Here is a 24,177-nt window from a genome sequence, read left to right on the forward strand (position 1 = left end):
TGAAATATAAAATATTTCTATAAATATATTTTTTGGAATTATTCATGTGTAATTTTTTGAAAGCTTCAAAATTAATCTTTTAAGTTCTTACCTCTATTATCCTAAAGTTTGATTGGTTATGTTTTATAATCAAATCATTCATTGCCATAGAAATATTTAATAACAATTCGTTAAAATAAAATAAAATTTTGAATGTATCTAGAACATAGATTATAGATAATCCAAGACCCAATCATACCACAAGTATCAAAGAATTTTTTTTAATTAATAAAAAACATAATTTTATCAAATACTTTAAAAATCCATTAAACTTTGAAACATATCTTAAATTCAACTAAACTAATTTTTTTAATAAAAAAACTTCAAAAACTAATTGACCATCATAATTAATAAAAAAAAATTCTCTTATTTTATTTGTTTAAAATTCAGTTACTCCTATTTTTAAATCAATTTGTTTTTGAAATTGTTTCACTGTTCCAAATCAATGAACATAACAATAATACTTCACGCGCCGCGATTTGCGTGATTTCCATTCTCCATTGTTGAAATTCGCTCCGGTTCGTGCTACTTATTGTTATTTATTTCCATAAAAAAACCTAATTTCCGAAAGTAACCCTACACAAGCCCAAATTTGACCATTACACCCTATCATTAAATAACCATTTAAAGTACCTATATTACCCCTGGACGGAAATCACTTAACGGTGATCAGTTAAAACTCCGATCATCGAGATGAGATCGATATTTTCCTATATAAACCCAACACCACACCCTCTTTCCCTCATCAAATCGTATTCTCTCTTTCTCTCTCTACAATCTCTCTCTAGACCCTGCACCTATTGAGCGAACCCTCTCTTCTCTCTCTGTCAATATCTCTATTCTCCTCTTTGTTCGAAGTGAGAAGAGGTAAATTCTCTCTCTCAAAGACTAATTTTAATTTTCGAATTTATTTTTCGATCAAATTTTTGGGGGTTGGTCGGTGTTAGATAATTTTCAGTGATGGAAATCTTGGAACTGTGGATAATGGTTGTGAATTGAACGATACTGAAGGAAGGAATATGGTTGACTAATTAGATTTGTGCATTATTTTATTTTTGACGATGATTAGGTTGAATGAACAAGTGGATTGATTGATCTCTATTTGTGTGGATAATAAGATCTAATGATATGCGGATGTTATGTGAATTTTGAATCTGGATTGAAACGGTGTTTGATTAGGGTAGTGTGGCTTGATTAGTTCTTGGAATTGGAACCCTAGATATTTGTTGTTTGTTATCACTGTGGTGTAGTTTCTGGTTTGTTTTCTAGTGTTTTTTTGGGGGGGTTGTGGGAAATTTCAGTGGCTTTTTTGATCTGGAATGATGAGAGTTTAGAACTGTTTTGTGGGTGTGATGTGTATGTGAATGTGCATCTCAAATTGCCCCGTGATTGTTGAATGTGAGCTCTTTTTTATTGGTATTGGTGGAGAGAAGGAGGGGATTGATGTTAATTAGGATTTGATGGCTGCTTGATGTTTAGCTTTAGATGATCTTAGTATTAGTAGGGGAAGAGATTGTCTCCCGTGATAAATTGGTTCAGTGAAATCTGAACCATTGATTTTTTGTATAATATATTAATTGAGTTATTAATTAATAAAATGAATGTGGGAGATTGACACTGGAGAGGATCCACACCCGTATTAGTAGTGTTATCAAGCTGTTAGGTTTTGATTTTGATATGCTATCAAGGGGTTCCCTCATTATATCTCTTGTGTTTCTGTTTTTATGTTTTCGTTTGTTTTAATCTGGATTAGCAATTGACATGATGTGAAGGATAGCATGTATTTCTGAACATAAAACATGTCATTGTAACCGGTGGTGATTGGTATGCTATAGATTTTATTCTTTTTGCCCATGTAGTTTGTTTGGCTTCATACCTTTAGGGTAAGATACAAATATTTTGTTTTGAATTATTGATTGTTGTCTTACACCTTAAGGTGGTATAATTTGTATCTCAAAAGTCATATGTATATTTGTAAGACCCTTTTTTCTTCTTCTTGTGCTATACTTGCAGATCTTCCGTCTTTCTTCATTGTGGGCATGTCATGTATATTGCCGCTTAAAAATTATACAAGCAACAAACCTGTTCAACATTTTATTCAGTATTTAGTCTGCATCCTTATGCATATAAGATGGGTTCTGGAGGAAGAACGGTATTTAATTTTGACCTCAATGAGCCACCTACAGATGATAATGATGAGAGGGATGATGTTTTCTGCTTGCAGCCTCAAAAGGCCCAGCCATCAACAACTTCTCATGCTTCAGACTTATTTGTAGCTTCTACTGCTGCCCAAGGAACTGACTTAATTGTAGCTTCTACTGCTGCTGCCCAAGGAATAATGAATAATCATGCATTTTCACATGCCTCAACTGTTTCGGGATTTCAACCATTTATTCGCTCAAAGTCTGCAAGTGTCTCTGGCGCGGATGCTGGGCCGATGATTGCAGGAGATCAGGGTGCTAAGGCTCCCTCTAAGTTCATAAAAGAGGAGGGCGTGAATGTTATGGAATCTCAGAAATCTGGTTCGGCAAATGCTCAATCTACAGAAAGGGAAGAAGGGGAATGGTCTGAGGAGGAGGGTTATGCTGATGCAAATGGAGGTAATAATCTACCACAGAAAAATCAGGCTCCAGAAGAGCAAGCAACATCTGGAATGGTGGATGGAAGTGTTGTGGCTTCTGACAGTAAGTCTAACAATATCAAGAATTCTAATTCTAATACTATAAGTGATGCCAAGTGTAGCCAGGCTTCTGTAGGTCTAGAATCAAATAGTAGTGAACAAAAAAATGGTGTCCTAAATTCAGCAAGCAATATAAAAAGTGAAGCTTCTATTGATGCACAGGAGGAGCCCAGTATAGTTCCCAAGCAAAAAGAAGTGAAAGGTATTGAGGCAAGTCATGCACTTAGGTCTGCAAATATTCCCGGTAAGAGAAGGATTGACCAACGTAAAGAGGAAATGTTGGGAAAGAAACGTAGTAGACAGACCATGTTTCTTAACTTGGAAGATGTCAAGCAAGCAGGTCCCATTAAAACCTCAACCCCTAGAAGACAGGCTTTCACATCACCAGTTATAAGTCGTACTGTGAAGGAAGTTCGTACTGTTCCTCCACAAGTTGAACGGTTTGGAATAGCTAAGGATCAGAATCAATCTGACTCTTCTTTTGGTGAAGGTGTAAGTCAAAATGAAACACATGAACCTAAATCTGATTGTAATGGTGATAATTCTGGACCATTGGGTAGGCTTAGGAGGATCAACAGTGAGACTGAAACTCCTATGGAGGTCAATTTACCACCCATACCTAGACAGGGATCATGGAAACAACAGACAGAGTTGAGGCAGCAGAAGAATGCATTTGTTTCTAATAGGAAGTTGGGACAGAGTGGTCAAAGCTCCAATGATGTCAGGCTGGTGAACAAGAAACATCACTCTATCAAGAAGCAAACCCCTGTCAGTTTCCAGTCTCAGGACTCATCCGTTGAACGCCTCATTCGGGAGGTTACCAGTGAAAAGTTTTGGCATCACCCAGGTACCAATTGTTGGTATAAGTATTATTATCTTTAGTGAAAATATAAAATATATACTGTTATTGATAAATTCTTATGATCTCTTTGAATTTGATATTTGCCAATCTTTGCACTTGAATTATTTCTGATTTCTCATCTTGTTGCTCCGTTCCTCCAGTTAACACACTGTGAGAATCATAACACTGGGGAGACATGCAAAGGTAGTTGTTTTTGGAATGAAATTTGATATTGATTTGATAGCTTTCATTGGTTATCTTGAATTCCTTATGTATCCAGTCACCATCATATGCCTCTGTGTTATGGTTCTCAAGTTGTCTTGTTTCTTGAGAAAGAACAAAAGATAAAAGGTGGAAGGGCAACCTGATGCTTTACTTCAATTCAATATATTAACTATACCTATTACATGTATTTCTCCATGTTCTCTATGCTGATTACTGAATTTATTCAATAATGTGCGGGATTGTTTGGTTTCTGAGATTTTTCTTTTAAAGAATGCATGTTTTGAATGCTAACTATTGATGTCTTACCAAATCTTTTTATGCCATAGCTTTTAGATCATCTAGAAGATGTTATATATGGTTTTATGATAATGTTACTTTTTAAGACTAAGTTCAAATTACTTCGGAGAATATACTGCACAGATAATTGGTAGACACATGCTACACATTCTTCATCAGAAAGTAAATAGTTGCTTATTAAACAGAGAAGATCGTTTCATAGATATTCAAATCTTCTGATACTTTTGACCTCCAGTGGTTCAGCTACATGGATTAAAGTCTTGGCTGTATATAAATAACCCTCCCTTTTTGTGTGGCGAAGACCTGTAGCTAGCAGCAATAGTAAGGGGAGGGTAGACTAGATGGTGTTTACTCCAAAAGTTAGAGAGAAATAGCGATAGAGGGAGACCAACGAAAACTAAAGATCAAACTACTATTCAAGAATGTCAGAATTGAAATGATTTATCTACAGACACAATCTATTATAAGAACATAAGGGTATTTATTTGTTGTTGCAGATAAATAATTTAGACATTCTATTTGTGATAATATCTAGATGTTTCTCCTATACATGAAGTGATAAGTTAACATTGTGCAAAGTAGGTTAAATTTTAAGATCTGTCCCAAAGGGTGGGGGTCACTTCAATTCTTGATATGTAGAAAGCACGTAGTACCAACTTGTTGAAGACAGCTTAAACATTTGCAGCTAACATACACAAAAATGTTGTCTGAGAACTTGAAGAAAATAAGATGGGTAGGAGTAATGGCAGAATATTTGTTGTTTAAGGCTTTATGTTGTAGTATATACCGACACATTGGCTAAAATGCATTTGCTGCTTTTATAATAAGATGGGTAGGAGTAATGGCAGAATATTGTTGGTTGAGGTTTTATGTTGTAGTATATACCGACACATTGAGCTAAAATGAATTTGCAGCTTTTGTATTAGTTGATGATTACATATTTGGTTATTTGTCCCACTAAATGCTGAGTCATTTGGGATGCATCCATTAGTTCTTTGAAAGTTTGATTGTAAGCTATTTATTCTTGGTAACTGATTGAAGATTCTGTGGTTCAGGAGAGACTGATTTGAAGTGTGTACCTGGAAAGTTTGAATCAGTGGAAGAGTATGTTCGAGTATTTGAGCCTTTGCTTTTTGAGGAATGCCGTGCTCAACTTTACAGTACTTGGGAAGAATCAACAGAAACAGTTTCAAGGGATACTCATATTATGGTGCGAGTGAAGGCAAATGAGTCGAGGGAAAGAGGTACAGTTTTTAACATTAATTTAAACTCTCCATATGTATGCCGGAAATTTCATTCTCCCAATTTCAAGGAGTTTAATTTTCTTTTATTGTGCTTGTATTTTTTGGGTACTCAGCCATACTTTGAGGACGTGTTTCTTGCTTTCTCCCTGCAAGGTTCAACAAACATGATCCCACAGTTTGGTGATATATCGGTTAATTATCCCTTTGTTTTTTGTTAATTTGGGGGTTTGATTTACTTGTCTCTCTTAGGTTGGTATGATGTGAAAGTACTTCCAGTACACGATTTCAAATGGTCATTTAAGGAGGGTGATGTTGCAATTCTTTCGTCCCCCAGACCTGGATCAGGTTTGTTGCCATTAATCTCATAGAGCCATTTGTTCTTGTTTGTTTGTTCACAAATGTTGATATTTTATTTGTGTTGAGCAGTCAGACCCAAACAGAACAATTCATCTTTAACTCACGATGGCGGGGAATCAGAAATCACTGGGCGTGTGGTGGGTACAGTTAGGCGGCACATACCTATTGATACCCGTGATCCTCCTGGTGCAATACTACATTACTATGTAGGGGATTCTTATGATCCTAGCAGGCAAGTACTACAAATTTTCCTGTTAAAGATCCCATTCAACTTTTTAGTTAATATATACGTACTTTCTTGGTTCTGTAGTCGTACTCATATGAGATTGTTCTATTCTTCAGGGCTGATGATGATCATATTGTAAGGAAACTTCAAACTGGAAGCATCTGGTATCTCACAGTGCTTGGTTCTCTCGCTACCACCCAGAGGGAATATATTGCTCTACATGCATTTCGTCGCTTAAATGTGCAGGTATGTGTACTGAAAATATTTGCATATCTAGCAATGTGTCATGATTTGCAGTTCTGACTAATTTCTCACTTAACAGATGCAAACTGCAATTCTAAAGCCTAGTCCTGAACACTTTCCAAAATATGAGCAGCAGACCCCGGCAATGCCTGAATGCTTCACGCCAAATTTTGTTGAGTATCTGCGCAGGACCTTCAATGAACCCCAGTTGGCAGCAATTCAATGGGCGGCTATGCATACAGCTGCCGGTACAAGTAGTGTGGCAACAAAGAGGCAAGATCCTTGGCCTTTCACTCTTGTTCAAGGTCCTCCAGGAACGGGAAAAACACATACAGTATGGGGAATGTTGAACGTCATTCACCTCGTGCAGTATCAACACTACTACACCTCCTTGCTTAAGCATGTAGCTCCTGAAAGCTACAAACATGCTAATGAGCTCAATTCAGAGAATCCCCCCACAGGATCTATTGATGAAGTTCTTCAAAATATGGATCAAAATCTTTTAAGAACTTTGCCTAAACTAGTCCCAAAGCCTAGAATGTTAGTTTGTGCTCCTTCGAATGCTGCCACTGATGAGCTTCTTTCCCGTGTTCTTGATCGTGGATTTATTGATGGAGAGATGAAAGTATATCGACCTGATGTCGCTCGGGTTGGGGTTGATTCTCAGACACGTGCTGCCCAAGCAGTATCTGTTGAGCGGAGAACTGAACAACTTCTCGTCAAGACTCGAGAAGAAGTTTCTGGATGGATGCAACAGTTGAGGAATCGCGAAGCACAATATACTCAACAGTTGCATTGTCTTCATAGAGACCTGAATGCTACTGCTGCTGCTGTACGTTCCCAAGGATCTGTTGGTGTTGACCCTGACCTTCTCATGGCCCGTGATCAGAATCGAGATGTTTTGCTGCAGAACCTTGCATCTGTAGTTGAAGGCAGGGATAAGGTTTTGGTTGAGATGTCTCGCCTTGCTGTTTTGGAAGGTAGGTTTCGACCTGGTAGTGGTTTCAATTTGGAAGAGGCCCGCGCTAGTTTAGAGGCCAGTTTTGCCAATGAAGCAGAAATAGTTTTCACTACAGTGTCTAGTAGTGGGCGCAAGTTGTTTACCCGTCTTTCCCATGGATTTGATATGGTAGTCATTGATGAGGCAGCCCAAGCCAGTGAGGTGGGAGTTCTTCCTCCTCTTTCTCTTGGAGCAGCACGGTGTGTTCTTGTTGGAGATCCTCAGCAGCTCCCTGCTACAGTTATCAGCAAGGCTGCCGGAACACTGATGTACAGCAGGAGTCTTTTTGAAAGGTTCCAACAAGCAGGATGCCCTACAATGTTGCTGTCTGTGCAATATAGAATGCATCCTCAAATTCGGGATTTCCCTTCTAGATACTTTTATCAGGGACGCCTTAGTGACAGTGAAAGTGTGATTAAATTGCCTGATGAACCATACTATAAAGACCCTTTACTTAGACCTTATATATTCTATGATGTCAGACAGGGACGGGAGTCTCACAGAGGTGGATCGGCCTCCTACCTCAACACAGTTGAAGCACAATATTGTCTCCGATTGTATGAGCATGTTCAGAAAGCAGTGAAATCTTTGGGTCTAGGAAAGATTTCTGTTGGCATAATTACTCCTTACAAGCTGCAGTTGAAATGCCTCCAACGTGAGTTTGAGGAAGTCTTAAATTCAGAAGAAGGGAAGGATCTATATATCAACACTGTAGATGCTTTCCAAGGTCAAGAGCGTGACGTGATTATAATGTCTTGTGTGCGTGCTGGTCACGGGGTTGGTTTCGTTGCTGATATACGTCGGATGAATGTTGCCCTTACGCGAGCAAGAAGGGCCCTTTGGGTATAATGGATCTCTTTCTAGTGTCATTATTATGTCTTTACTAAATGTACAAAGCCACAATTTTTGCTTGATATTAATAGATTGTTATCATTGACAGGTGATGGGAAACGCAAATGCACTGACACATTCCGAGGATTGGAAAGCGTTGATTGCTGATGCAAAATCCCGAAATTGCTACATGGACACGGAATCTCTTCCCAAGGACTTTTTGGTGCCTAAGGGAGCTGTTTACACACCATTGCCTGGTAAGGCACCCTTGAATATGAGGGGTATGAGATCAGGTGGGCCAAGATATAATAGAGCAATGGAGATGCATATGGAATCCAGAGTGGGAGCACAATCTGAAGATGACGAGAGGATGAATGGCGCTTCAGTAAGCTCCAGAAATGGGAACCATCGTCCACCACGTTATTTAACAGAGAACTCCTTAGATGATTTGGGTGATAAATCCAGAGATGCCTGGCAGCATGGCATACAGAAGAGGCAGGGTTCAACTGGAACCATGGCAAAGAGAGATGTATAGCTTTTGTGCTTTATCTGCAGATTCTTCTTGTGCAGCAAAACCTTTGGTGGTGCGGGAGTTCATGTACTATCGTCATTTCATGATCTCATCCCCCGGTCCAGCGTCACCGAAAGCTATCGGCCGGGGGGGGCTTTCGGGGATGCTGCATGAGCCACAGAGAGCATGTAACATGGATAAGCCAACATTCTTGCATTTGTACTAATGCTTGTGTTGTTCTAGCCATTTTGTGGACATAGCTGCTTGGATGTGTTGGGGGAAAGACTGCAGACATTTGAATGAAGACCAGGGTGGAGGATCGAAAATACTCAATTTTGTATCAACATGAAAGGAAACAAGTGCACACAATATTATGGATCTTAGGAGGCTGTTTGCTGGCAAAATTGTCTTTGTACATAGCAACAATGTTGTAGCAAATTGTTTCTTTCATGATTTTATGACATAATGGGAAGTGTTTCACTTTCGAAAAAGAAGAAAAGAAGTAGATTACTTACAATACTCAGAATGTCTTTGTATGGAAATTTAAACTATTTCATTATTTAATTTAATTATTTATTTATTTCATATGATGCAATATTTTTCAGTCAGAGTCAGAAACACAACTTGTGAAGTTATAAAGCCCACATCAAATCAGGTGGTCACTATTTTTAGATTATAATATTATTTTGAAATTTAATTATAAATTACTAGTATAGTTTAATGATTATGCCCTATTATCATCTGATAGCAATTTATCACTCGGCTGTGACTTAAAATTACAGTTTGATTTAGTATAAAATACAAGATGTTAAATTAATTTATATTGTCGGCGGATATCTTATTTTCTCTACAAATTATTACTTTTTAAATTGTAGTTTATGGTTAATATTATTTTAAATAAAAGGTTGTTGATATTACTTCACTAGTTTTTATTATAAAAAAGATTTGTTTTAAAATTCATTGAAGACTTGAGGTAGTATTTTAAATATATTTAATCAATACTTTTCATTAATCAATTTAGTATTTATATGAACCATATAATGTAGTTGCAAACTATAATCTAGATATATAATTTAATACTTGCTATCGTTTTCTTGCATAATCGATGACATACACTAGCGGCAAATACTACCGTTGCTATCAGGCGGCTTTATATTATTATTATTTTTTTGAAAAGTTATTGCGACTTTGCACGTGGTTGAGAGCGTGTATATCTTGCAGACAAAGGTCACAAACCAAGAATTTTGATTGGCGTGTTCAAACTTCAATTTTAATATTTGGAATTTAAATGTAAGATTTGGAAGTAGGGTATCACCTCAAATCAAATAATTAATAATTGAAATATTTAGTTGTATTAACAATTGGAAATAGGATATCACCTGAATATGTTAGCTATATAATATCCAGTAGTTTTGGTTGGTAGACTATATACAACACTATGCAACGATCTTGTACCATACAATATGTGCGTCTATGTATCATTATTTTTATTATCTTGATCAACTTTTTTTTTTCAAGTATGCGACTAAATTCAATGAATATTTTTTTTAAGTATATGACTAACTTCTCCATTTCTTTTAAAGTATATGACTAAGTTTAATGACCACAATAACAACTTAAGTATATGAATCAATTTTTTTTATAATGTTCTATTAAGGAATATGTTTTCATCCAAATCATTAATATCGAGATTTTTCTTAATAATTTCTTTGATAATCTTTATAGGTCTTTTCATTCTTCTAATTATTTATCTTCTCTCTATCTAGTCTATCCTCCTTATTATAAAATTTATCGTTCTTTCCTCTGCATTGTCAAACAATCTAAGTTTATTTCCTACTATCTTCTCCACTATAGATGGTACCGCGACACTCTCTCTAATATTTTTATTTCTGATTTTATTCTGTCGTGTCTTACCACACATCCACCATAACATCCTTATCTCTGCTACACTTATTTTATTCTCGTGTTGATTCTTAATCACCCAATATTCCGTTCAGTACAAAATCGCAGGTCTTACCGCAATCCGATAAAAAAAATTCTTCAACTTGAGCAGTACCTTTGCATCACATAAAGTACTTGATTCCCTTCTCCATTTCAACCACCTAGCTTGAATTCAATGGTTTACAACCCCTCATATTTCTCCATTATTTCGTATTACAAATCCAAGATATTTAAACTGTGTGACTTGAGGGATAATATGGTCTTCAACTTTCACCTCTAGTTTAAAAATACTTATTCTTTTGTTGAACTTACATTCCATATACTCCGTCTTACTTCTATTAAACTCAATGACTATTGCTAAAAAAGCACATCGAAAAATAACACGTTTGGTAGGGTTGCCTAAAGTGTTTAGGGTATTTGGATGACACGTAGGGCTTACTCACGTAGAGTGATGTGAAGCTCTATCTGTGAGTTACTGTGTCAAATTCAAGATCCCTCTCTTGTTTATGGAATGAGATATTTATAGAAGATCTATTAAGTCTGGGCTAGAAAATCAGAAGGTGGTCTCCCTCATTCCATGACCAGAATCACAAGAGTAGTGGAATACTCATTCTCCTTTAACTTGTGGAGGAGACAATTTCCTTATTGACTGACCCCTTAAGTCAGTTGTTGTTTAGACATATCATCTCCTATGTTTTTTTAGTAAGTGAATATTGGAGTTAATTCTAGAGGCCCAATGAGGCGACATGTATTGCCGCTTCTGAGTAACTTGCATTGTGTGTTTCAAAAGGCCTCTTGTCACATTTCGGGCAGCCTTTTCGTTTTTAGGATGCTCGACCAACACCTGTGTGTGTTGACATGTCTTTTTTTCTTATGTATTATCCTTTCTAGAGGCCGAAAAAATTATATTTATGCATAATCCCTAAAGCACAAGGGCTTGAAAAGGACAAAGTCATTAATTAGAGAATTCACAACCTTAAGATTTCTTTGTACGAATCTACCCCAGGTGGGTTTTCCCAATATAGACTTGCGACAAGTCTCTCAAGCAAGACTTTAAGTTGAGTCACTCAGACGGGATTTTAAGTTGATTCCCTTATGTGAGACTTTTAGTTGAGTCCCTTAGGCGACACTATAAGTTGAGTCCCTTAGGAGAGATTTTAAGTTGAGTCGCTCAGGCGAGCCTTTTAGTTGAATTCCCCAAGAAAGATTTTAAGTTGAGCTCCTATGACGAGACTTTAAGTGGAATCCCTCTGGCGAGACTTTAAGTTGAGTCCCTCAGACGAGACTTTTAGTTAAGACCCTCAGGAGAGAATTTTATTGAGTCCCTCATGCGAGACTTTGTGAGGGCGGGTCTATCTACCTCTTAGCCACTTATTTTTGTTTCGTTGCCCAACTATAAGAGATTGATAACATTTTCCTTTACAATCTTAATGCTCATGTTCAACCCATGTGACTATTTTCCTTATTTGCATTCTTTTTGTAGTTTTATATTTGTAATTATCCCAAATAAGGGGGCCCTCTCCCATAATTAATATCGCCTAGGCGATGTCCCTGCAAGGACATATGACTCACCTTTGGCACTAATGATTGTCGCGGAGCAAAAAATACTCAGGTGTAACAAACGGTCAAAATATAACAGAATCTTTACTGAATTTTATTTATTCCGAAAGGAAAGAGAAAATATCAATAAAACCCTTAAAGAAAAAAATGATCGTCGCAACCAGATTGGGTTCGGGAGTCGGTTATGCGAGGGGAAGGTATTAGCACCCCTCACATCAGTTGTACTCAACGAGAGTCGTTTGGTAAGTTTTGTGAATATGAGTGTTAATGTAGTATTATTTGTTTTCTTCTAACTATTATTATGTGTTTATAAAATGAAATAAAGGACTAAAAATAGGTTTTTTATTAGGGCGATTAACAAGATTGCGAGTCTTGCTCCTACGTATCCTCAGGTGCGATGAAGAATTTAAAGCTACATAGTTCTGGGTAGAAAATGAGTGTTTGTTGATTTATTTTAGTGAACGATGTTTAGGTCACATTCTAGCGGTTAAACACTACTTGTATGCTCGCGCATGAGAGACTTAAGCATTTGTTTGTATCACAGTAGAATGGATCTTGTTTGGTCGTATTCTAGTGGTTAAACATTGCTTGTATGCTCGTGCATATGTGGCTTAAGTGTTTGTTTGTATCAAATTAAAATGGACAAAATATTGTTCGTTTGTGAAAAGCTTGCGGTCGCGCTAAGGCCGAAAAGATAGTTTGATTGGTTGGATTATTTTTGGGTGGATGACGAGTATTTGAACAACAAGCTAATTACGACTAGCATTCAAATACTTGGGGATGAGGATAGATAATTACGTTCAACTAATCCTTTTTCATCAAGTCGTTTATGAAATGTGTGAGGCGTATTAAGTCATAAGTCTTTAATAGAAGACAAGTATTTGAACAACAAGCTAATTACGGCTAACATTCAAATACTCGGGGAAGAGGATGGATAATTACGACCAACTAATCTTTTTTCATCCAAATCGTTTATGAAATTCGTGAGGAAAATTAAGTCATAAGTCTTTAACGGAAGGCAAGTATTAAAAAAATAAGCTAATTACGGCTACCATTCAAATACTCGGGGAAGATGATAGATAATTTCGTCCAACTAATCCTTTTTCATCCACTAAAGAACGAACTAGATTCGGTTAATTATTGTGTTTTGAATGGAAGACGAGTATTCAAACGATAAGCTAATTCCTACTATCATTCATATACTCAGGGAAAATGATGGATAATTACGTTCAACTAATCCTTTTTCATCCAAGTTTATTGAGAAAAAGATTTAAGTGCTTGACTAAGCTTGGAAAAGGGGACTTGATGTTGATCAAGTATTTGATTCATATTTTGTTTGAAATTGATTTAATGATGAAAAGATTCTTGGTTTGAAAATGAAATGGTTTTGAAATTAATTGAAAGAATGATGAAATGTTTTTGTTTTGAAAATGACTTGATGTTGATCAAGTGTTTTTTTGATTTAGAAAGATTGATTTTAATAGTCATTTATTTAATTAGCCTAAAATAAAATCAATTAAGTTAACAAAAGTAAAGGAAAATAAAAATGGCGTGTGAAATATAAAAGGTGTGATAACATAGGGAACAAAAAGTGGACTTGGCCCAAAGAAAAACAAAAATAACTAAATTGAAATAAATGGATGCATAACCCAGTAAAATGGGTATCGCGCCTGAAGGGATCCTGGGCTTAGATCAGAAGTCCAATGGACTTCCCCTCACACCATCATGGGGTGTGGGGAAGGAATTGGCATGTTTGTGTGAGGAAAAAAAGCTGAGGCCCAAATACTGAGGCCCACAAGCTCCGAGGGGCTAACAAAATATATGTTTATTCCATCAGAAGCGTTTGATCAACATACAACTGGGGGTTACCACAAATCTAATGGTTCATAGTGGAAGGTGCATGATAACATGGTGGGGCTCCCTGTACATGGCCCAAAGTCAGCCAAAGAAATCGGCATACCTGAAGACGTTGAGAGGTGCCACGCGGCCTCATCAAAAAAGGAGGCAATAGGGTATTTGAGGGGAGAGTCAAGTTGACTCTTTCATTTCTCAACTCTCTCTCTCTCTCTCTTTCTCTCTCTCTCACCCCTAGTTCTCTATACTCTCTCTTTTCTCTAAACACACAAACAACAACACCAACTTAAAATTTCGGATCAAACAACCTTTTTACTCAGAAAAACTCAAAAGGGCATGTGCTTTGCTCAAGAACACATTAATGTTCTTGAGCAAATTTCCAGATTTCAACAAAATGTACCAAACCCAAAATATATAAACATAAACGCTATCTAAGTTATCCACCGAAACATGAATCTGAAGCTAAAAACAACAATAAAATAATAAATCACTGAGATATGACCCCATTAACCTACGGAAACCGTAAACCCCGTTTCACTATTTTGGGTCAAATTACAAGTGAAACAAGCAGGAGAAAGGGATAATAAAGTGTACAATGACAAGGTAAAACAAAAAATATGAAGGAAAATACACATAAGCTACCAAATCCGAGAAGGAAGTGGTTACATCGAGTGCTCCGGTGATGGAAAGAAAACTCAAGTAATGCACTTTCTTTACTCTTCTTCTCTCCTTTATGTGTCCTTCTGTCTGCTTCTTCTAAATTCTTTTACCTTTTCTTATTTTCTACTCTTGATGCATTATTATATTATGTTGATGCTTGGAGTTTGAGACTTAGCTCAGTTTAATTAGAGCTTCAAGTTGAAGCTCTAATTGTTCTTTGCAGAGAGCTTTAATGGAGGGTTTTGGAAAACTGTAGGTTATGAAGTGCTGCAGATTTGTGATTCTTAAAGATACTTGTGGCCCATATCTTAGTGTATTAGAGTTAGGCTTTATAGGTAGGGGTAACAATTAGATCCATTAAGACAAAATCCATCCACAAAAAAATTCATCCACTACATAAAAATTAAGTTAATGGATTAAATTAAATCCATCCATTTATAAGTATGAATTGATCCAATCCATCCAACACATTTTAATGATCAAATGAATTTTTTTATCTAATTTTTAAAAAATGAATTTTTTCAAATATTAAAAAATTATTTTTTTGAAAAATATAAAATTAATTTTATTTTCGAAAAAAAATCATTTTTTTTTAAATACAAAAAACTGACTTTTTCCAAAAAATTTAAAATCATTTTTTTGGAAAATACCGAAATTCGATTTTACTTTCGAAAAAGTTATTTTTGTACGAATATAAAAAAATTAGTTTTTTTCGAAAAAAAATGATTTTTAAATTTTTTCCCCCCAAAGAATTGTTTTTTTTAGAAAAAAAACTGGATTTTTTTCATTAAAATACAAAAAATTATTTTTTTTTCATAAAAGTAAGTGATTTTTTTTAAAAGTAAAAAAAATGAATTTTTCAAAAAAAATACAAAAATCAATATATTTAAAAAAATGGATGGATGGATATTCATCCCCTAAAAATATGATAATGGATGGATTGGATGGATTTTATTCTTAATGGGTGGATTGGATTGGATATTTTTAAGAAACTTTTAGTGGATTGTTAATGGACTAATTGATTGTTTTGATCCATCCATTAACGATCCAATCCATATTCATCCAATCCATCCATTTTGCCACCCCTATTTATAGGTGAATGAATTAAATTTAGATGAGCGTGTGAGATAAGATTTCAAGTGTGTGAACTTTGAGTGATTTGTTTGAATTGCTTGCTGAGTTTATGTGAGGCAAGTGAGATATTTGTTGATGTGTGTGATTCTGTTAGAGAATCATGCGAGGAGTGAATTAGGAGGGAAAATGGATCCTGATTTTATGGGACATGGTAGTGAAACCATGTGCATAATTTGTGTGACTCCATGTGCAAATTTGTGATGTAATTCTCTTAATAATGTAATTTACTTTGAAATGCAAATGAAAAAAAAATTCAATTATGTTTTATTTGTTTACATTCAATTTTATTTTGCTTGAATTTTCAAAATATGGAATATACCATGTGAGCAAGTCATATGGATATGACAAACTTGGTGAAATGAAAATGCAATATTAGTGAAATTCAAATTTACTTAGCTCAAAATTTGTTTTGGTTCAAACCTTAAACGATGGTGATGGAATCGTGGCATGAACTTAGCCAAATGATCATGACATTCAAGGTTAACCAACTCACAACTTGCTTTGACTCATTGTTTTTGTAATTTTAAATTGGTGATGAGTCATGATTCAAAATTTGATTATGAAGGAGCCAAATGATGGTGCAATGGTATAACATGATGAACAAGTAATTTTAAAAAATGAAGTAATTTTGTATTGCATGTATGAATGGTACATGAAATTAATAATGAATCTAACATGATGCTTAAAACACAAATAACTTGATCCGATAGACCAAAAACTTGACTTCTTTTTTTTACTTTTAGAATTATGCCTGAAGAAGAGCATGTATGCAAACGTTGCAAACGCCACAAGGAATGAATGAGATGGTATAAGGAAAAATTGGGGTATGACAATGACATGTGTAATATCTTTAGTTAAAGAAGAGGGAGTCCACCACTAAGCCTAAAGATTAGGTGGTCAATAAACTCTCATGATCATGAGGGAATGGTTGTCCCCCCAAGGGGTTGCCCAAGCCCACGTCCCAAGAGACCTCTATAAATACTTCTCCCCTGCGGGGAAAATGGACAGATCTTAAGCCATATGGATCAAACCTCAAATACATTTATACCTAAGCACACCATTCAATAATAGATTCGTTCACCTCACGTGAGCAGGACCTATAAACCATCATAAAACACCCATAACCACCATATAACATAATACACCTACTAAGGCCTCTAAGTGTCCCTACCCTTTGTAAGGCTAACACACACATGTACTTTTTAACCAGTATAGTGAAGCCCACCATTAGGCCTCTATAAAACTAACTTGGGATACACATTCACCATCATTATCATCATCATACTATTACGCTTCACTCCTATATCTAGCCACTTTCAACCATGGTTAACATGAGAGCTACTTCCCCTATGCCAGAAGGTTCAAGAGATAGAGGTGATGCCAACGCTCTAGCAGAGATGCGTGCCACCATGGAAAAATTACACAAACATAACTAGACACTGGAAAACGATGTCCATAACATCAGACAACGCCAACAAGAGTTCAACCCCTGGAGGAAATGGAATTGTTCATCCCTTAGCCACAATCAGACGAGATATGGGGGATATTATCCCCGAGGGATTCAAACCTTCCTCTTCGGCTAAACTTTATGTGCGCAACGATCCATACGAGCACTTCGCCTCCATCAACACACAAAAGACCATCATAGAAGCGTCTAACTCCCTAAAGTGCAAGCTGATATCTAGAAATTTCAGGGATACCATCCTTTGATAGTATATGGGTTTACCTTGTGCCTTCATCGCCAGCTATAAGAAGCTGGTAAAGAAGCTTGTGAACTAGTTCGATGCTAATCGTCATAGAAAAATATCCACCACCAACATGTTCAACATATGTCAGGGTTCGTTAGAGTCCTTCATGGAATATCTCACCAGGTTTAATGAAGCCATCATCAGGGTTGACCCACCAAACCAAGAGATGTTCGTGGGGGAATTCCAAAATAGACTAAAGATGAGACACTTTAATGAGTCTCTCACTTATAAGCTAACACTCTCATTGGCGTAAGTAGTCACCAAAGCTGAATGCTACAAAAAGGGAAAGGAGAGCAACACCAAAAATAAGGCACGCGATATCAATGAGCATGTTCCCAATGATGAGGGTTCACACCAACAGAGGAAGAGGAATTATACCTCTCCCATAAAGTACAAGACCACTTTCAAGAAGGTAGGAAAGGCGCAAGAGAACTTCATGCCACTGAACACCCACAATGAGCAGATTTGGCGCGAGGTTCTTCACATACACAACATCCCTACACCACTCGCTCCGAAGGAGGATTTAATGGGTCCCAAACCAGAAAGATGGGTTCAAATTCCATATATTCAAAGGAAACCACACTGAACATTGTTACCAACTCAAGAAGGAAATTGAGAGACTAATCCATGAGGGACACCTCAAGAAATATGTGAAAGGAGACTCTTCCCATGCGTCAGACAAATATAAATCATGAAGGTGAGATGATGTAAGAAGCCTTAGGCCAACATATGTGAAAGTCGTGTGTTACACGCTCAACACCATAACAGGAGGATTTTCCGGGGGCATGAAGACTAGTTCTTCCTGTAGATGGTACGCTCGCCAAGTCATGAATATAAAAGACCTCATAGAAGTCAAAGGCAAATGGGAAGCCCAAGTGCTAGAAGTCACAATTGCCTTTTATAAGAAAGATGCAGCTAACACTTATCCTCATAATGAGGACCCATGGTCATTACCATCAGATGTGACAGATGAGAGGTCAAAAGAGTCCTCGTAGGCCAAGGAATCTTTTCAGACATTTTGTACTTAAAGGTGTTTAAAAGACTCCTCCTTGACCCATACGACTTAAAGCCTTTCAATGGATCATTTGTTGGATTCTCTGGAGAACATATGCAAATACAAGGATACATCACCTTGAAGATCATTTTTTGAGAGCAGGACCAAGCCAAAGAAATAAAGGTCAGGTATTTAGTTATTTATACCCCTTCTTTCTACAAATGATTATAGGGCGACCGACTTTTAACCAACTAGGCGCCACTTTTTCCACTATGTATCTGTGTATGAAGTATCTGCTTCCTAATGGGCTGGTGTGAGTTGTTCAAGGCGACTAGAAAATTGGTAGAACATTTTGTTATTTATGGTACAAAGCTTTGAATTATGATAAAGAGGTTGATGCATGGGCTAGGGTTTTCTATGATGCACTTGTGGATCAAGCTTGTTGAATCATTGTGTTATACTTGACCTTGGGATGTTCATCTATCTTGGATTAATTCTTTGGGAAAACCTAGTTTTGGTCTAGACATATTGGCTATTAGGTATTACATCATAGGCAGAAGAAATTAGAAGTCATTTTCAAGTTTGACTTTGGTCAACAAAGTCAACCATGGAAGGTTGACTTTTTGTTGAACATTTTCCTATGAGGACTTACATGGTCAGTTGACTAGCCATTTTCTCTTTTGGATTTAAGACATTCACATTCATTGCAATTCAAGGATTTCAAGGCTCAAAGTTTTTGAATTCAAAATTGGAGGGAAAGTCACTTTTCTTATGAAACAAGTCGCACATTACAATTCAAGGTCAATTTTTTCATATTAAACATCCATCATACATTAAAAAATCAACATCACAAATTACACTACACAAGAAATCACATTTTCGACATAAAATTGACTTTTGGTCAACTGTTGACTTTTGGTCAAACAATTGACAAAAGTCAAATTGACTCCTAATCCTACTTTTTCTTCATCCTCAAGAAATTTCATTTTATGCCTCCAAGTCTTCTAGGTCTCAAAAACCTCTTCATGATCCATGATTCCATGCTATGTTGAAATGTCGTGCCAATCTTGACGATGCTATTCTAAGCCAAGTCTTGTTCACTCCACCATATACACAGTAGTTCTGCATCAATGAGAAGAAGGCGTCATGCATAACAAAATTCAGCAGCACACGTACACATACAAAGCACTAATTACTCATGCCATAATGATCCAATTTGACAACATACTTGTGCATTCATAATACATAAACCAACCATCCAATGCTCCTAAGCCATAATCATCAAAAGAAATGTCCATAAACTAAAACTAGCATGCTTAGTTCACATATTTAAACTAACTTATCCAAGTGATAGACACAAGCACCATCACACATTAACACTCTCATTCCCAAACAGTTGATTCTACTTAAGTTTAACTTTCTCTTGTTTTTTTTGCCATTAGCTTAACTATCACATTCAACAGGTTCACTAACAGTTCAACTTAACAACATACAACCCTAACTATCTCTAAAATTAATTGAAGCACCTATTCATTTCCATAACAGCTCAAGTTGCATAAGCATAACTCAACTACTAATAATTCAGTTCAAGCGATTCTTTTTTCATCATCAACATGTAAATAGTCCATTACTAACATTACGCTAATTGATTTCAAAATTCACTAACATTTTCTCATTACTACTAATCAACATAGCAATAAATAATTCCTAAATCCATTAACATTTCTAACAATTCAAATTAACTAACATAACCAATAACCTACTAATCAACACTAACCTCCTAACTAACATTTTAATCTGATTCTAACAGTTCCAATAACTAACTCAATCCCTCTTAAATAGTTCAAACATTCTAACAGTTCAGTTAAGCATTCAAACTAACCCATATCAACTAATTAATCTAACTAGTTCCTCATCGAGCCAATTAACTCACTAACTATCAACAAACTTAACTAACTTATTCTAACATAATAACTGTTACTCAGTTCAAGTTAACATTGCAATTCATTTCACATTCACTAACAGTTCAAATATCAATTTCCTAATAGTTCAGTTAACATCAAACTAACTACTAATTTCCAAATTACACTACTAGCTATCCAATTCAAATTCATTAACACCAAACTAACATTGTCGATCTCCTAACCACTTTGCACACTGATTAAGCTAATTTTCCATCCATTTTAACACCTGACCTAACTCCTAACTACTTTTTCCTAACTGCTTAAATTCGGTTATAAATCTCCTTCTACTCCAATCTCTATATAAGGTACACTGTCTTAAATCTCCTTTAACAAAAATTCACTATGCAAATTCACTCTCAGATTACTATCCACTCTCTGCAATTCTCTCCACTCTCCCCCATCATCACTTAGAGCTCTCCAATCCCCATTGTTGAGCATAACTTCATATTAAAGTTATGTTTCAACTGAGCTAAGCCTCTACTCTCATCACTATAAAGATTCCTAATCAGCAACAACAACACTACCAAGATCCTACATGCTAAGTGCATAGAAGAAGAAGAAGGAGGAATAGGAACGAGTAGAAAAATATTTGAAGATACATCTCTGGTATTTTTCACTGTAATTTCTTCTTCAACCGCTTCAACACTTTCTAGGGTGAACCTCGACCATGTAGGTAGGATCTTCCACCTTTCCCTTTGATTTCACTTCAATCTTGTTCCCAAGATGTAGAGGATGCTGAGAGGAATCAAAGCCCCAAGGTATCATGCTTTGATTCCCCTCCGTTTGCATTTAATTTTTGTTTAAAGGATTAGGGTTCTTGGAGTATTTTTTGTGGTTTGATGGATGCAGTAGGTTTTAGACGGAATCAAGCTGAGAGGTGAAGATAGGAGAATGGGAGGGATACATTAGTGTTAATTTTGGTTAGTTTTGGGAGGCTCCGTCGCCTCCGGCACGGAGGAGCAATTTCCGGTGAGAATGTAGGAGACGGAGATGGAATCATCTGATTGAGATAGAAAGTGGAATAAGGTGCAAACTGGACTCTCTCCACCTTTTCCCTCATGATTGGGCCTCAAGTCACATAAGCCCAATGGGCTTTACTGGTTTACGTCCACTTTGCTTATTCTCCTCCCATTTATGAACTCAACCAAGGACCATGGGCCCAACGCCCCTTTTCTAACCACACACCCTGATCCATCCATACACCCCTGGCAGAGATTGTGATTTAATTATATTATTGTTTTTTTTCTTCTTTTAAATTTTTTTATACACAAAAAAAATGCCTATAAAAAGAATGCACTGTTTAGTAGTCATATTAAAATGCGTGATCCATTTTATTAGATTTTAATTAGGCTAGGCTTAATTGATTAATTGTTAGTTCTTTAATTTCAATTAATGATGAGTTAAAAATTAAGATTTTAACATGATTTAATGCCTTTTAATTTTATTAGATTTTAATTAGGCTAGGGCTTAATTGATTAATTGTTAGTTCTTTAATTTCAATTAATGATGAGTTAAAAATTAAGATTTTAACATGATTTAATGCCTTTTAATTTTCTTCATAATTTCCATGTGCTTAATGAATGATTCTTAGCATGATTCCTTATTGGCGGATTAGCATAATTACCTTTGTGATTTAAATTTGTTTTGTATGACTTTCCATGAACACTTGCATGCTCCCCTTAGAGCTCCTATTCATTCAAATGATCATAAGTCCCTTGATCATTTGATTGAAATAGATTTTTATACTTACACTCATCTGATCTATCAAGTCAAACTCAAGTCAAGTTTCACATTCAAGACTACAAAGATAGAAGGACATCAAGACATGGTCATGCTGAACTTCATCCATTCAAGCACGCCTTGCCTCATCCTTTAAAAAAACTCTTTTTAACTTCAAAATACCTCTTTAATTATGATGCACATTGTGTTCCACGAGTCTTAAGTAATGGAGAAGAATGAGAGAGATTATTCATACCCTTGTTCTGAATGTCTTTCAATATGGGATGTATGTCCTAGTTATTCAAAGTATTTACCTTCATTCATAGACTTTAGTGCAATTCAAATCAAAATAACTTCCAACCTTCAAATCCATAGACAATACTTCAATAATCCACATCATCAACATATTTCTCTTTGGACCAAACACTATACTTTTTAGATGCCCATGCACTCTTGAGGTTAATCACCTTCTCTTGGTTAATCACATCCTTCATGGGTTAATCACCTTCTCCTGGTTAAACACTCATCTCTGAACCATACACAACTCTTAAGATTAATCACCAGTTCATGGTTAATCTCCTTCATGGGTTAATCACATTCTCATGGTTAAAACCCTTTTCATGCATGCTCGCCTTGTGAGACTCAGGCTTAGGAGAACCCCTCATTCTCATACATGTCTGTCTTGTGAGACTCATGCTTAGGCAGACCCCTTTTTCTTTTACGTTTACCTTGTGAGACTCAGGCTTAGGTAAACCCTTTCTCATGTATATATGTCTTGTGAGACTCTAGCTTTGACAGACCATTTCATGCATTCTTGCCTTGTGAGACTCAGGCTTAGGCAAGCTCCTTCATGCATGTTTATAATGGTTCCATAAAAACAACCAAACAATACATAGTTTTTTTACCATAAACTACGAAGCTCTGATTTTCTCATTGCACTATGAGAATACATAGGCACGAGGGTTTGAATCCTTGGCGAGAACATTAATTAATAAACTTATTTCCCCCATTTATTAAAATCAAACGCAAGTAACCTTTAGATAATAACACCAATCCATGCAAAGAACAATCAAAATGGTTTCTGTTGAGTACAACGGATATGGGGGTGCTAATACACTCCCCTTGCATAACCGACGTCCTTACCCATTTTCTCTTCCCTTTGAGTTTTATTGATATTTTCCTTTTCCTTCGGGAATAAATAAAATTTGGTGGCGAATTTATTGTATCTTCGAGCATGCGATGCACTTGGATATTTTTCGCGACGCGACAATCTCTATATGGGATTCTTGCCGCCCATTGAGGCAATCAATATGCTAGATCTCTATGTTAGATCTTTGCTTCCCATAGAGGCGATCAATATGTTGAATCTCTTTGTTAGATCCTTGTTGCCCATTGAGGCAATCAATATGCTGGATATCTATGTGAGATTTTTTCCGCCCATTGAGGCAATCAATGTGCTAAATCTCTATGTGGGATGCTTTCCACCCGTTAAGGCAATCTATATGTTGTATCTCTATGTGAGATATTTGTCGCCTATTGAGGCGATCAATATGCTAGATCCTTATTTGGGATCCTTGCCGCATATATACGCGATCAAGATGTTGAATTTCCTATGTGGGATCTTGACCATCTAGAGAGGCGATCAAATTGTTGCACTCCTTTAATGTGATCCTTGTCGCCCATATAGGTGATCGAAATGCCAAATATTTAAACAAAATCTTACCACCTTAGGAGAGAGATAAAACGTTAAGCCCCCTTGCAGTTCTTAAAATAGACGAATCACTGCATGAGGAACGAGGATACACGAACAACTATGAAAGGCAATAAAGGCAACAAGGGGAGCCACTCTTCATTACAATTGCAAAATGCCTCGAAGAGGCGAAGAAATACATCAAAAAGGTCAAAACACGAGGAGCTATTCATCGTCCACTAGTCAACCATCCAAAACCACCTGAAAGGCATCCATCAGGCTTAAATCCAGATCATGATAAAGAGAGACGACCTGTCTTCTTGCCCTCTTAAAATGATGGACGAAGATCGCCATGACGTCATGCTGGAGAAGCGAGAATTTCTCTTCCAGACTCTCCAAGATGTTGCAAGTCCTCTTAT

General features: G+C 36.3%; 1 protein-coding gene and 1 long non-coding RNA gene across 2 annotated transcripts; one reads left to right on the top strand and one right to left on the bottom strand.

Annotated features, from left to right (window-relative positions):
- Window positions 1-738: 738 nt before the first annotated feature.
- Window positions 739-9,079, top strand: LOC127076289 (uncharacterized). Its single transcript, XM_051017898.1, has 8 exons — window positions 739-906; window positions 2,053-3,566; window positions 5,138-5,326; window positions 5,576-5,671; window positions 5,753-5,915; window positions 6,026-6,155; window positions 6,232-7,995; window positions 8,093-9,079. The coding sequence occupies exons 2-8, from the start codon at window positions 2,171-2,173 to the stop codon at window positions 8,516-8,518; spliced, it is 4,164 nt and encodes a 1,387-aa protein (XP_050873855.1). The 5' UTR covers window positions 739-906; window positions 2,053-2,170; the 3' UTR covers window positions 8,519-9,079.
- Window positions 9,080-19,133: 10,054 nt separating this feature from the next.
- On the bottom strand, window positions 19,134-21,416 carry LOC127076290 (uncharacterized). Its single transcript, XR_007786791.1, has 2 exons — window positions 20,949-21,416; window positions 19,134-19,507 (listed from the first exon to the last, which is right to left on the bottom strand). It is a non-coding gene; the product is annotated as an uncharacterized LOC127076290 (long non-coding RNA).
- Window positions 21,417-24,177: the final 2,761 nt, after the last annotated feature.

The sequence above is a fragment of the Lathyrus oleraceus genome, chromosome 4 (genome assembly GCF_024323335.1).
Source record: "Lathyrus oleraceus cultivar Zhongwan6 chromosome 4, CAAS_Psat_ZW6_1.0, whole genome shotgun sequence".
In the NCBI taxonomy this organism is placed as follows: Eukaryota; Viridiplantae; Streptophyta; class Magnoliopsida; order Fabales; family Fabaceae; genus Lathyrus; species Lathyrus oleraceus.